General features: G+C 36.2%; 1 protein-coding gene across 4 annotated transcripts in view; it reads left to right on the top strand.

The window, feature by feature from the left end:
- The window catches only part of PTPRT (protein tyrosine phosphatase receptor type T), a 631,119-nt gene that overhangs the window by 503,986 nt on the left and 110,968 nt on the right, over positions 1 to 16,165 (top strand). For all 4 annotated transcript variants that reach the window (XM_087720360.1, XM_087720361.1, XM_014067162.2 and 1 more), the window contains exons 12-13: positions 8,362 to 8,635; positions 13,558 to 13,594. In XM_087720360.1, coding sequence (XP_087576486.1) covers positions 8,362 to 8,635; positions 13,558 to 13,594 — 311 coding nt within the window. The remainder of the gene's footprint in view (positions 1 to 8,361; positions 8,636 to 13,557; positions 13,595 to 16,165) is intronic.

Raw genomic sequence — 16,165 nt, 5'->3', positions numbered from 1 at the left:
CACTACAATGCACTCTACTTGAAGCTGCCCTTGAAGGCAAAAAAAGGTTACAACTTGTCCAAAATGTGAGGAACTGGATGTGCCTTGATTTGCCGATATCATACTTCAGTTAAGCAAGCTGTACTGGCTGCTAGTTTTGTTATAGCTTTTAGTGTAATTCAAGGTGCTAGTTTTTTAAAGCCCTATCTTTATCAGGGCCAAGCTATTTGTGGGACAATCTCTTCCATCAAGTTCAATAGGGTGAACACGCTACAGACCTCTTTCCTTAAATGCCATTTTCTAGAAGAATGTAAGAAACTCCTTTTTCCATAATAACATTTCTCCTGGGATCCAGATTTCTAGAAAAATATAAAGAGTTGCCTTTTCTTTCAGGTACTAAAAATGAAGAGGATCGCCCCTAGATTTACTACATAGGTGAACCTATCCGTGTGCTTGTGTATCACTGTTTATTTGCATTGTTCACGGTAAACTGATGTAGTTGGGGGACAAGAAATTTCCTGCTTTTTAAATGTCCTCAGCAAAATGTGATGGTTTAACTTCCAGATTAATGGTAGAATCTTTGGTATAAACCAGATTTCAATTACTTTGCTATTCTTGTCATCCAAAGCATCTTTTTCCAGGAGTAAAATTGAAAGATGACAAAGTTTTGTCACTCAGCATTTCTGATGGTAGTTTTCATAGCTATTTGTTACAATTGTTGTTGCTGGAATATCTCTTCAATTTAACATTTGTCTAGATTGATCATCTTTTTCTCAAATTGAAGCCATCTCTTTATTTTATGATCATAGATCAACATTCCTGTGAATTTTTCAGCTTAAGAAGATAAAGTCTGTTACCTCTTCCACTGTTTGCATTGGGTTGGCATTGCATATTAATTGTTTAGCAAGTGGCTGGCCATATAAATTGGGTAACTAAATAAATAATATTTTTTAATACTTAATAATATACTGGCTTCTTTCATCTTCAACAAGATTTTTTAAAGACTTCCTTATCTCCATTCATTAAAAGGTCTGGGACTGTTAATATTTCTCCTAGCAAATCCAATATCTATTTCTTTTAGTTCATAATTTCTTTTGATACAAATTATCAACAGTTCATAAAAAGCAAAATCCCTCCAAAAGGATTAACAGGTCATAAAAGCACAAGGTGATAGTAACAACTGTGGCATACTCAGTTGTTCTATGTTCTATATTAAAAACCATACAGAACAGTTTAAGCAGAATTTTCATTACCTTGAGCCCAATCTCTAACAGAATCTGGCTCATTGAAATGGTTACACTTAATATTCATTAGATTACAGTTGGGGATTTTCTTACTTCATCTTAAATTTGGCATATACACTTCTAATTTGTGCATGCAGGATATTTTAAATTTCTGGGGATAATTACAATTAGGGCTTTGATCCTGAATCCAATTTAGAATGGGGCATTGTTTTAACTTATCAAGGCAGAACAGAACTAAGTGGTCTCCTTGATGTTCTATCTCTGATAACATTGTTTGGGATCTTAGCACACCGGAAAAGATAGTGTGTATTAAGACATAAAGAGGGTTTTAAAACATAAAGTATTTCGGTGTCTTCTAATATAAAAATCCCTTGGTGGAATCAAGGACTATTGAATTAAAATACTGGTGCATTTTCAAATTAGAATGATCAATAAAATATTGAAAAGAAATGTACTCTTGCTACTCTTGTAGGTTCTGATGAATGCATGTGAAAAATACGAATGGACTCTATTAGGATAGAAGCAGGCTTTGTGATCATAATTTAGACAGCTATTTTCTTTTTCAGAATTCTAGCTGCTACTTAATACATTAATTATGACATTATAGTAATTGAGGGAAATAATGTTTATTGAAGAGTTGCCAAACTCTGCTGAAAAGATATCAAATCTCCTTTAACAAGTTTTCCTAAAGTGCGTACCTTAGATAAATTGGTTAAAGATAGTGAAAGAGGTAGAAAACTGTCTGCCTTCCCAATAGATCACACAGCAAACAGAACAAATGAGCAAATTCTACTTTATTGTAGAGCTACATTGACAGAAATTTGCAAGCCCAAAAGTACAAATCTCCCTCTGTCTCTTTTTACGGACTGAGAAGTTAGGGAAGATTTTTTTCTAGTTTCTTTTTATGATTGTTATGCAGCTACAGGAACATCTACATCTCCATGTTTGATTGTTCTCTAGGCAGTATCTCACCACCACCACCACCACCACCTCCAGTCTCCCAAGGTCATTTTCACATACTATTGCAGAAGTCATAGGAATGGGATTGTTCCAGATATCTTGAGATCATTGCTTATTTATTTATTTAGGTTATGACATTCAATGTCACGGAAATATGCAAATGCTAGACACAATGTAGTCCGGACAACCCAGATTGCTCTCTGCATTCTATTTGGCACTTGCACGCCCATCCTTGGTATACCAAGGGTGGCAGCAAGCTAACTTCCTACCAGATAACTAGTGGCACTTGGGCTACTGGTTCTTTTGGGCTCCTTGGCCAGTCTTCCCTTGTCTCGTCTTGTGCTATGTTGCCTCACATCCAGCCAGGTCCAATACTGGCTTCTCCTCTCTTGTTCATACAAATGCAGCTAGGTTTTTGCACCAAGGGAAAAACTCATTTATCTACTTGCAATATGTTTTTAAACTGCTGGGTGGGCAGGAGCCAGGGAATAAACAATGAGAGCACACTGGGCCTTGTGGAGCCAGGATTGAACCTGGCTAGCCAGAGTGCAGACCATTCCAGTGGACATAGAGGTGGGCAAAAGAAAGCGAGCTGACGGGCTGGTGCTTTCTTTCTTTTGCCCAGAGGCGGGCAGCTCAGGCGGGCTTCCGCCTCTGGGCAAAAGAAAGAAAGCACCAGCCCGCCAGCAGAGGCGGGCTGCCGTGGACACAGAGAAAGAAAGCTGGTGGGCTGTCCTCCCTGCCACTCTGACTCCTACCCCCTTCTCCCTCTTCACTCTCAAATTGAGAGAGAGTTTGTTTGAGTGAAGAAACAAACACACACACACACACACACACACACACACACAAATTACTTAAATTACTTACAAATTACATTAATTTTGAATTCCTCCCCCTCCCTCCGATCCACATACCTTTTCCAGCTGTTTCACAGAGGATTTCAACTCTGCTCTTGCCTGCCATCATGAAAATGTAAAAATGTAAAAGCCAAAAGGCAAGAGCTGCTGAGGTTAGGCTGGGCTAGCTGCTGCCAGAGTCCCCAATGGATGACTCTGCTTAACTGTTTAAAAAAGCCTCTAAAAAAATGCCCTCTACAGGAGGAGGCAAGAGAACCACATGCCTCATCTACATAAGGAATTTTTCGGCTTTTAACCCTTGCTTAACTCTGCTCGAGTGATCATAAAGTCAGACTAAATGAGGCTCGTGGTTCTCCTGCCTTCTCCTGTAGAGAGCACTTTTAGAGGCTTTTTTAAACAGTTAAGCACTAAGCAGAGTCATCCACTGTGGCTCTAGCAGCAATTACCTCAGCCTTTTTCCTTTTACATTTTTTTTTCTTTTCATGATGACAGTAGTGAGGCTCTGCCTTCCCTGCCTCCCCTGACTGCATGTCACTGGTTCCAACATCATTAAGCCACTGTACCACTGTGTTCCTTTCATATTATTGTTAAAATAGTTGTACAATTTATTAGAAAGATTCTGATGTCACCCACACTTCAAAATATAGTCAACCCTTTATTATTGCATGTATTACAATCTCTTTATCTTGTCTATATTTGACAAAGATTAACTTTATTCTTGAGTAAAATCAAGATTATTTTGAGATTAAAGAACATGCAGATAGGAAAGTGGGGGGATATAAGTGTGTTCATTCTTTAGTAAAATAACGAAGACTATGTATTGCTCTTATTTCTAAACAATTATATAATTTAGAATGAAAAATGTGGTTATTTTTCCTGTGTTCAACGTGTTTCCAGTATGTACTTCATCTCAAAGTTTTTAAACAATATTGCATGACTAATTAAAGTTACTTCTTGGAAGTCCCAGACATCCACTGAAGGTTAAACATTTGCAAAATGTGTAGATGATGCCTTGAAAGGGACATGAGTTAATCCTTCAGTCTGTGTAAATTTCACATATAAATTGGTTGAATTTAAAGGTTATCATGCTGGAGTATTTGTCAGATAGTAAGCCAAGACATTTTAATACCAATTTAAGTTAAATTGGAAGATACTTCTTATAAAGGAGGGATATTCTAGGAAAATGTGTTATTATATTTGAATTTCATGATAACTTTGACAAATAGGAAGCAGCAGACGGCTGACCTTTTCTGAAATTAGTAAATCGGTCCTGTTAGTAGTTGGATGGAAGACTAACAGAATTCTAGCATTGTAAGCTAAGCTTGGAAGTAAAAAAAAAAGCCAAGAAGAAAGCAGTGGCAAACTACCTTATGTAGCATTGCCAAACAGGTACATAAATATGTTTGTGAAGTCGCTAGTACTCAAACATAAGTACTGAGGTAGAATGAATCACTTCCTTTACATCTGCTCTGAGTATCCTCCAAATTCTCAACAATGGTCACATTGTCTGGTGAATTCTGGGCGATGAAATCCATACATTCATCTGGCTTAGGGTAGGCAAACCTAACATCTAGAACAATTAGTGTTATAATGCAATGGTTTTGTCTTTTGAATTCTGTAATTCGTTTCTGGATTAGCTCTTTTGTCTACATACAGTTTTACTGGTACATTCTGGTGTGTGGTCTGTGGACTGCAAAATGAATCTTTGAGGTAAACTGCATAAGGCACAGATGGTAGCCTACTCATTCTAAATTCAGACAACTTAAAAAATACCCCTTAATAATTAACACAAACATAATATGGGCTTAAACACACAACTGGATTATAGGCTATATAACAAAAGTCTTCAAGATCTTATGAGAGATCAGTGGGATGGGATTGAATCTAATCTCTAGTGAAATGATTTTCCAGAGGTAGGGCACAAGGGAAAAATTCTCTTCCTCAGCCCCATCAGAGGAACCCACCTAATACTTCTCCTGTCAGATCTGACAACATCCTGACTCGAAGCTATGAAGGCCTTTTAAGATAACCACTAGCACTTCGATGATGACCTGGGAGCATACCAGCAACCAAGGCAATTCATGCCAAACAAGGAACATACAGTACATAACTGAGAGGAACGACTCACACCCTGGTCAGCCTTTCTTTATTCTTCTATTACCTGGAAGGAGATATAGAAGCATAGGCAGCCACACAAATAGGCTGAAGAACACTTTTCATCTGTGGGCTGTCAGACTTCTGAATGAAAAATAACTCTACAACAACATAGGACGATTGATTTGCGGAGCCGATGTGCAATGAGTTCGCATGGTGCAATAAGACTGGGTGTTGTTAGGATTCACTGGACTAGAGATTTTTTGTCTTTTACTGTGAGTTATATTGTGTTGGGAGGGTGGGCACCAGTGGTGGGATACAACCGGTAGGCCCTGGTACAGGCGTACAGTGCCTGCTGGGAGCACCAATTACTATTCCAGTACGAAGCTCCTGGGGGCTCACCTGTCCGCTCTCCTTACCTCTATTTGAGCCAACCAGGGCATTTGCGCACATACAAGGAGCTTATGGCATCTGCGTGATGCTCCGCCAAGCAGCTGGAGCGTCACAGGTAGTGAGTACCAATGCATGTGCTGCACATGTGCATGTGGTGGACACCTGGCCACGTTGCAGTGTACTGGTTGTAACAGGAGCCGGAACCCACCACTGGCATGCACAAAGGGAGGCTCAGCCAATCTCATTGTACACATGTTGTACTCTGACAATAAAGGATTGAATTGAATTAAAACTGAACTGCTTACACTGCTCCATTTTTCCTCAGGTGAAAATTCTGAATATTTTCAAGAGTAATTTTGCCAGAATATTTTGAATTGTGAACCTGAACTTATCAATGGGTTTGTACAGAGTTTCAAGCTATTTGTATTTATTTATATACAAATAAATACAGAGAAAGCAACTCTGGGCTGTACACAGAAATTGATTTATTTTCCCTGAGGGTGAGGGAAATTATGACCCACACTGATTAGAAATGTGTTGCTGATAAAACTGATGACTTTTTTTTACTTAGAAAGGGAAGAGTTTCTGTGTGTGTGTGTGTGTGTTTGTGTATGTGTGTCTGTGTGTGTATAGTCATAAACATGGCTCTTGCTGCAACATAGAAGCTGACCTTGAATTCAAGGATCCAATTCTCCATGAGATCTCCCAACAAAATCCCATTGAGCTCATTTAGAAGATGTTGTATAGCCATCTGTCTAAAATGGTATAGGATTTTCTGCCTAGGCAGGGGGTTGGACTAGAAGACCTCCAAGATCTCTTCCAACTATTGTATTGTATTGTATTTAGAATTGTAAACAAGCCTGCTGTCAAATGTTTTATTTGAGAGGCTCTGATGAACAATATTCTCTCCTTCCAGGGCATTCAATAAGAAAAAGAACCCCTCATCTCTGTTATGAACTTTCTACAGCTGTTCCATACATCATTAAGAAAGGATATATTAAAACACTTGGACATTAAAGCACATATACAAGCATTTTAAGCAACACTGTGCTATTGAATCAATCGGATTAATCTTTCAGTGTCCTGGAATAAAGCTCACTCAGAATTAATAAGCTGTTTTCTCTCACACACAATAGATGGAAGAGTTCCCTTAAATGTGAAGTACATTTCAAAAGCACAATATTTAAAGAAATGTTCTTCCTCTGTCTCTTGGCAAAAAATTCTCAATGCACAACAAAACAAAAGAAAACAAAATCTTATAGAGCTATTGTTCTCTACTTTCTCTTCTTGGCTGTTTGATTCCTCCTCTTAGATCAGGTCTCCAATTTGCTTCTCTTCTTAGTTTCTTCCTGGATGTTCAAACTTTGATTCTCCCCCAGGCAATTCACTGTGCAACTTTTTTTTTTACTGATGAAACCATCAACATATCTTCCTCTCTGCATGTTGGTTTACTTGCCAAGTGATGCTCCTGAGTCCATTGTATCCTCAAGCTATCTTTCTCTCCTCATTAGCAGCATGGAATAGAATCCCAGGCGCTCGCTCTCCCTCCCTCCCTCCCTCCCTCCCTCCCTCCCTCCCTCTCTCTCTCTCTCTCTCTCTCTCTCCGTCCCTCACTCCCATCTTCCCTCTCCCTCCCCTTCCCTCTTCCCATTCTCCCTCTCTCCTCCCCCCCTCTTGTAAAGTTATTTTTTTCAGCATGGTCATAAATTCAAGTAGTCATTAAACAGGATATCAATACACAAGAACTACTTGTATTTTTCCAACTCTTACATTCAATCTCCTGCCATTCTACTTTTGAGGGTAAATTCACTCCTCAGACTCTAGGGCTTGCTGAACTATAATCCTCAGGACCAAAATGTGTAATAATAAGGTATTGTGATTATAGTTCATATAATCTCATACCTTGTTTAACTCTTTAACCATTTTTTGACTTGGCTTCTCAACCATGTCACTCATTCAATTTATTGCAATCCTAGTAGTTCTAAAGGTTTCAATGTGATTATACAAGTTATAAATTCATGCAGGGATGTATATTTTTCTGCCGCTCCATAAGTGTCCCTTACACAAGTGATGTTCATTCAACAACTGAAAGAAGATTCAGTTGAATGTGCTTATAAGTCTTTCAGAATTCAACAAAACTTTGTTGTTCCTTTTCTTTCTGTTCCTCATTCCAATTCGCGTGGGTCATCATTGGGACTTAAAGTATGGAAACCAGTTGGCAGGAGCATTTGAAAATGGAATTAAAAATATCATCACATCCCAATTCACCCTGTGGTGCCACACATTTGATCTGGTGCTTTACCTCACAGCAAGTAGTGTGCAAGCAAAAGCTAAAAGACATCAACTTCAATCATTTGTCATGGTCAGATTACTATCTGGTCACTTTGGGACTCACAGCAACTACTGTCCTTCTTAGAGGGTGTGGGGCCATTAAGATAATTTATCTCAGGCACCTTATGGATCCAACTAGTTTCCTCATACATTTGGGAAATTTCTCAGTGATCTAGAAGACAGCTGTATGAGTTGCTTAGCTGAGTTCTGTAGCAGGGAGACAGCAGAAGTGCTCAATAGGAGTACTGCTAAGTACCAATCCAATTGAGGCTGACATCATTCCAGTAAAATTCTACTACGTTTCTGCACTTATTACATTTGTGGAATACTGGTCAGCAGTGCTATTTAGTGCAACTCTTGGGATTTTTCTACAATAAATGCAGACACCTGAACTCTACTGATATCCATTTTTTATTGCCAATACTCTGCTGAATTAGGTTGTTTTTATTATACCCACAAAGTTGTTTATTCCTATCCCATTAAATTTTCCTGGTCTTTTTCAGTGTCTACCAGCTTGTTGTAAAAGAAGAACGGCCACAGAAATCACGAAGAGCTGCAGACATCATTGAATGTTTCTCTGTTCCAGTGAGCTATAAAAATGCTTCGAATCTTGACTCCCCCCATTACTTTGCAGCTGAGCTGAAACCAGTCAATCTTCCAGTTACACAGCCTTTCACAGTAGGAGACAACAAAACCTATAATGGCTATTGGAATGCTCCACTTTCACCATTGAAAAGCTACAGTATTTATTTTCAGGCACTTAGTAAAGCAAATGGGGTAAGTACATCATCAGCAAAATTCACTCAATTTACCAATAAATCCCCTGGACCTTTTTTTAAAAAAATCCAATATGCCAAACCATGTGATTGTTTTAATATTTGAAATGAAGCTTCTTGTATTATCACAAGTGTATCTGAAGTGTATAACACATTTGTTGAAGTGGGTGGAATTAAAGTGCTTATCACTGTCCGTTGCAACATGCAGTATTTATGAGCTTGTTTGCAAAAGGAAACCAAGTAGGAAACATGACCAAGATCGCTTTGATGTAACAAAAAAGGCCCCTCCCACCACACCTCTATTAACCTAGTCAAAATCTCTGGGAGGGAGAAAGAGAATATATTTTCTGTCTCTCAATGAACTACAGAGTAAAGCAAGGGAGATTGCCCAGGCATAGAATTGTTGGGAGAAGGTGAAAATCTCCACTTTCTGTAAAGGTTAGGGAGAGGAAGGATAAACATATGTGTGAGGTTATGGTTTATTTTTTTGTTTGAAGCACGCTTCAACTAATAAATAATGACAACCCAAGAGATAATATAATTCCAAATCATGCAGATATATATAAAAAAATCAAGTTTATGCTTCATTCCATAATTATTTAATAAGAAGTGCCAGTCCTAACTGCTTCCAGCTATACTTTTTCCTCCTATCAACTTCACTTTATAAACATTGCTTGGCATAGAAACGGAGCATTAAAAAAACCTCTTTATTTGATAGCACTGTTAATCTAAGATTATTTCCTAGTAAACAGTATCTCCTATTTTCAACACAATTTCAGATTGATTAATGAGATTTGTATCCATCTATTTATCAATGCCTGGCTCTTCCTCTTTCCATGATATTTTAATTAAATATGAATTGGTCACAGTAAAAAATGAAATTTCAATGTTGATTTTGTCTCCGGGAGAAGCATTTACATCAGGTAATATAAACAGAATGGTTTAATTGGATAAAAAATGTAATCTCACTTCTGTCTTCATTTCTAATAACTGCTTTCTGTCCTTGATAAAGTTCTTGGATTTTCTTCTGAGGTTAGAGTGCAGAATCCAGAATATTATGGCACCCTCAACAACCATAGACAGGATTCTCAGGGGAAAAAAATAAATAGAACTCTATGAGGAAAGGCAAGATATAAAGGCTTAATGTTTTAAATAAATCAACCAGAATTAAATGAATACATTTATAATTGCTTTAACTTTGTAAAATTATCAAATCTTGTGAGATTTTTATGTTTACATTTAAAATGTTGGTAATAAAAGCTGAGGTTTTGAGAAATGCTAATTGTGAGATTGTCAAAAACTTTGGGAAATCTTGTAAAACAAAAAAATAATAATTTGGGGCATCCAAAACACACACAAAGTGTTTTTGACTTTGTACTTCAACTGTGTGTACTGTCTGAAGGCCATAGAGACCATTGCCTGTAATATGGTGATGGCACTGGCTGAAATTTGTGAGCATTTTTCTGTGTGAGTGTACAAAGGGCAATACTGATACCTTAAACTTTACAGAGGCTTAAGATATTTTGCTCCTTCCTCTTGATCAGAAAAATCATCTTGATGCTTTGGAAGGGTTTTTTTTTTAGGGATGCTGCATTATGAATCTAATACTTAGATTAGATTCCAATCTAAGGGGGAGAGCCTTCTCTGTAGCTGCTTTGGCCCTGTGGAACGATCAACCCGTAGAGATCCAGACCCTTCCCACTCTCTCGGCCTTCCGAAAAGCCACGAAAACCTGGCTGTTCCAGCAGGCCTGGGGCTGTTGATCAAGGTCCAGCCCCACTTAAATGGAATGTTTGGTGTGGTTTTTTTTAAATTGTATCTCTTCTTTCTTTTTAACTTTAACTTTTATTTTTGTTTCTGTAAGCCTCCCAGAGTCCTACGGGATTGGGCGGCATATAAATTTATTAAATTGCCAAATTGCCAATACTTAACACACTCATTGCACTGCTTAATCTCCTACTTTGTCCCAAAAATGTTTATAAGGGGAGAGAAAGATTGAAACCCTGAACTCCACCCACTATAAGGAACCAGTTGTATTTTCTCTATACAATTTTTGTCCCCCCCCCACTTTACACCCAACTCTGACACATTTCATTTAAACGTCTGAATTTTGACAAGTCCATAGAGTGAAAAAAAAACCACACATTCCAGTAAACAGGTGGTTTGTATTATAAAATGAAAGAATGTCCAGTTTCACATGTGTTCTATTTAGACTATCCTTGGGTGGAGATCCAGAAAATTCAACTCTTCTGTGACAGTCCCAAGACTAGAACACATTTTGGCATATTACACCAAAAATGGTACATTGTGCAACAAAAGCCAAAGAAATGGCTGATCTAAGTTGGTCACAATTTAACAGACATAATATATAAATATCGTGTCATTTTCAGTGTAACAGTGTTAGCTAATGAAAGAAGAGACTGAATGGCTACAGTACAGCTTACCTTGGCCACACACTGAAGCTCTTAACATGCAAAAGACATTATTTTTTAAAAAGGAAGAGGGGGTTGACAACATAGTATAAATTAACATTTAGAAGAAAACACCCATGTATTTTTAGAAAGAATTCATAGGAGACGCCTCATTATTATCCGAGCCTAATTTATAGTAGAAGGATATCAGATGACAAGAAGACATACCTCTTATTATCATAATACAGAATTTAAGCAGACCCTGCCACAGCATAGGAATAATGCTAGGAAGAAGACAGCATTTAAGTCCAACTGAAACTAATAAGTAATCTGGTTTGGCAGTACACAGTCTTCAGATGTCAGACTTTTATCCATCCCTGTCCTTTATTGTATGTGTCTCAAACTAATACAAATATGCCCACATAATATATCAATACCAGAAATATTATAGGTCTCATGTATCAGTGCTAAAACACAAAGCTGAGCTATTTTTTTCCCTAAGATGCAAGAGAAACAATATGGAATAAAGTAATTTCCCCCACCCGCGATCTGCAGCACAACTGATTGTTAAGTATAGCAATGTGGGTTGTTCTCCTTCTGCAAACATTTTTTTAAAAAAATAAATAAATTAAGGAGGAGGGGACTCTCTGCAAGGCGATATATCCAATGTGTGAGAGGTGAACAGCAACTTTTCTCAATTGCCAAATGTTCCCAGAAACCAATTTCAGTTCAGTGACAATTGGGCTTGGGACTTATCAGAGCACTTTCTGTCATGAACTCTGGAAGTCTGATACCTGAACAGGACTTATGTTAAACTTTAGTGTAATAGGAAGCAAAAGAAAGTAAATAGAAAAATAAAGCCCTGATAAAGGCATTTCATCATGGGAAACTAGAGCTATCAATCACAAAACTCTGCCTGTGCTTCTGTCCATTCATCTGATTGGACTTTTTTTTTTTTTTATGGAGGTTTGGATGAGTTTGTGGGATGTTCAAATGATGTTTTTAGACTCTCCTACTCTGAATCAGATTGTTTCCTCTTAGACTTGGAAGATGTTTTGAATATATCTGAAGTGGCAAATAATATCCTTCTTAAAAATTAATCTGGTAGAGTTCCTCTCTTGTGTTGGTCAGCTGGTAGAAATGATAGCATTAAAACAGTCCGCTTAAAGAAGTATTCTGGGATCAAGAAATTATACAAAATGATATACAATAATACTGGTATCACTGGATGTAGAATCATGTTTTTAGCTTATCTCACCAGAAAATATATTTGCTATAATAAAGCATTGTTCAATTTTTTTAGAAATATTATTAAAATATAAGATGAAAATTGTAAATATATAATGCAATATTAATGCTTGCAAAATGGGCATGAAATAACCATATCAATAGAACCCTATTATACATTTATATACAATAATTTATACAACCAAGATGTGCACAAAATAGCCACATTAATAAAGTCCTATAATATACAATCATTTATTCAAAGTCTGGTACTAGGAGAAACATGTTTTACAGTGTAAAAGAGAGGAAGAAAGTGGCATTTGTAGTTTATTATCACCCAGCAAATATTTCTTTGTCAAAACCATAAAGACAAATTGCAAAGTACAATCTGATTATATATCATTTGGGTATCAAATTTGTGTTCTTAAATTATGCATAAACAATTTTTTGAACAAAATGTATGCAAATGAGTCTAAATCTGTATTTGCAGAATTTTCCTATATTTCTATATTCTCACAATTTTCAGCAAAGGAAAAAAAAGAAATTAAAAAGAAAAGAAAAGAAATGATTTGTAACTGTAATACTCTTCTGCAGAGTTTAAACATTTTTTTCAAGTTTCATATTCTTATGCTAGGCATATCTTTTTCAAATATGCATTTCCTTGTATATATTTGTGAAGGTGTCCGAGTAGTGCGTGATGGACAGTAGAGGATTCTATTTATGCCTGTGTATTTTTGTCCTTTTTGCAGACTGCACCATTTCCCTTTCACCAATGTGCATATTGAATTTAATTTATATCCCCAATCTATTCCCTGACAATGGCACTCAGGCTTTATGCACAGTGGTATCAATTTGCATTTAGTAGGGTTGAATACTCTTCAAAAGTGATTTGAAGTGCTTCAGGTCTCATGCAGAAATAGCATTTCTTTGCTGTTCATTAAAGTAACCTGATCTTGTTTCAGGTTTCCATATAAGTATGAAAAAAAGTGATATCCTTTAAGGAATTCATCATCAAAGTTAGGGTGACTCTTGAAGCACTAGGAATCTGAAAAATATGATGTTCCCTTAGATGAATAGTAGATGAGAAGTGTATGCTTGCATTCAGGTCAGGTCTAAGGCACTTCTAAACCGTTTTCATTGTGTGCACAGCCCTATATTTATTATGCTTAGGCATAGATATTTCAGAAATATTCTTTATGTATGTCTCTAGCTGAAGGATATTGTTCCTTCTTAAATGCTTCATAAAGAAACAATCTGATGTCCTTTCATGTTCTGTCATTTGCAGGAAACCAAAATAAATTGTGTCCGGCTAGCCACCAAAGGTATGTTCAAGATCTCTTTCTCCTATCTTTAAATTATGGAAACAAATTCTTGCAATGATTTAAAGCACAAGTACCAAATGATCTTTAAGATGCCCCTGACTGTTTCTTTCTTTTGTTACCAGAGAATAACAAGGCTATTTTCTCTATCTATCTATCTATCTATCTATCTATCTATCTATCTATCTATCTATCTATCTATCTATCTATCTATCATTTACACAATGTGTGGAATATCCATATGTTGATTTAAACCAGAAAAAACACTGTTGGTTATTTTTCCCAAACAAAGTTTCCTTTTTTCCCCTCTACTTTCTTTCAAATAATTTTATGCTTTTAAGAATACCACGCTCCAGGCAGAGCTTTCAGTTTTGATAATGATATGGAAGTGATAATCAAGCTGGTAAACAGAATTCAAAAGAGAGCACATGCCTTGATTTCCAATGAGAGTGTTTTCACAATATCTAAAAGTTCAGCCTTGATTTGTACAAGTTCTGCTGATGTGCCTCCAGGGACCTTGACAAGAATGACTTAAAATTAACGGTAATTTAAGATGAGAAATCAAACCATTGGCCACATACTAGTGTCTAGCTTAATCTAAACAGAATAGTGGTGCTTTGTTAAAATAAATTTGACACCCCTCATTCTAAATGACAGAAATGTGATTCCTTTGGAAAGGAATGAATCAAGCAGGTAGCTTTGCCAGTAAAGGTGTCAATAGAACAATTTATAAAAGCAGAGAGATGCCTGTCTGCCAAATCATTTTCCTCAATAAAAATGTCCTTGAACATAGTTGCAGAAATGGGAAAAAATGCATATTTTAAAACTGTATTACAATCAGTTTAATCTAGACATTTTTCCCAAATTTCACTTTGGTACCAAGCTGAATAATAGAATGGTTTAATTTATGTCAATGCTATTTTCTCACATTATGGTTTTATTTTTCCTGTAGCTTCTATTCTTGTAATTATATGTGAAATCTAATGATCACTGTCAAGGTATAAAATTCAGAGTATGAACACAGTATTTAAACATTTGAGAACGGTACCCAGTGCTCCGGGCAGGCTCTGGTATGCCCGTACAGGGCATACCGCCTACAACCTACCACTGGTGTGAACCAAGCCTCTATGGCACATTCAGCATTTTTCTTCTTCTTGTGCCATATCCATTATCGGACATTGGTGATCATATTGGCAATCCTATGATCATTCAGCATACCTTGGTTAAATCAAACCATTGATAAGGCCTGTGATAATCCCATAGTTTAGTCACTGGATCACATCTGAATGTAATATTACTTTGTATTATATCTCCTGCTTAAAAAGGAAGGGAATTGGTAAAAAATCTTGAAAGATTAATAGAGAAATATTTGTCTGAAAACCATGCTGTGGTAACAGCAATGCAAGGAAGTTTTTCTGCAACTGTCATGAAATCAAAGAATCACATTAAAATGAAGTCAAAAATCCTTTTAAAAAGTGAATCATATTAAATTGGAGTCAGAGGAAAAAATCTTAATTCTTCAGACTTGTCACTACTAATTTACCCCAAAATTAACAGAAGTAAAAGAATGAAGATATTTTGGAGGTAATAGATTTTTAGCATTTTTCACAGCTTCTCTCCTGAGCTTTGAAAAAAAAATCTACATCTGTATTTGGAGAAGGAAAAGAAAACCAAAACAAAGGGATATCAGAGTGAACAACATTGAATTTGTAACTGATAAGGCTTGAACCAACTTGTATAATGGGAATGATTTATTAAAACCTGCTTCCATTTTGCTAAGATCAAAAAATACAAAGCAGGGTTTGAGATACGACTAAACCAATGTTAATTGGCAAATGGTTTCCTACTAGCCGGTGACTTCCAATGTGATGCAGATATATTGGGGTATTTGTAGAAGTATATGCAATAGATAAATTCAGTATTTTTATCCTGTCTATCAATTTTATTTTATTTATAGGTTTTAAAATAGAGAAAATATTATAATTTAATATTATTTATAGCACAGAAAAAATGAAATTTGCTAAGGGAAATGGAAAGGCAAAGAAAAGAAAGAAGAACATGTTGTAGATAACCAAGAGTTTTAGAAAAAAAATAGAAAACTAAAGGTGACCTAGGGAAAAAGAAGTGCTAAGCCCAACTCATAAAGTATGAAAAAGCTGTCTATACATTTATCATTCATATAGTTTTAGGTGGTTATAGTTTGGTGAAGTTTGAGAACCCTAAAACTTCAATTAATTTCTCAATTGTTTAATGATTCATGCTAAGAAATTTGGATTCTCTACTATGTTTTTAATGCCTGAAAGTATACTCATAATTAAACTTTTTTTTTTCAAAATAGTTTAGAAAGATTACTTTTGTAGAAAAAAATCTTCTTTTAAAAAGAAATTGTTTTTAGCAAGATGTAATGTAGGTATAATAAGGAAAAATCTGTATTGTTATCAATCAAAAAGATTTGAAAGGATATTTCATTTATTCATTTTATCTTCAAATAGTGTTATAGTAGAAACATATAAGCATTTGAAGTATGTGACAAATTAGTAGATATGCTTGTGATCTAATTGTGATCTGAATAAA

The sequence above is a fragment of the Thamnophis sirtalis genome, unplaced genomic scaffold, assembly GCF_051295495.1.
Source record: "Thamnophis sirtalis isolate CommonGarterSnake01/CBP01778 unplaced genomic scaffold, rThaSir2_p1.2 scaffold_7, whole genome shotgun sequence".
NCBI lineage: Eukaryota > Metazoa > Chordata > Lepidosauria > Squamata > Natricidae > Thamnophis > Thamnophis sirtalis.
Note: the sequence above shows the minus strand (reverse complement) of the source record. Positions and strands in the feature narration are given on the sequence as shown.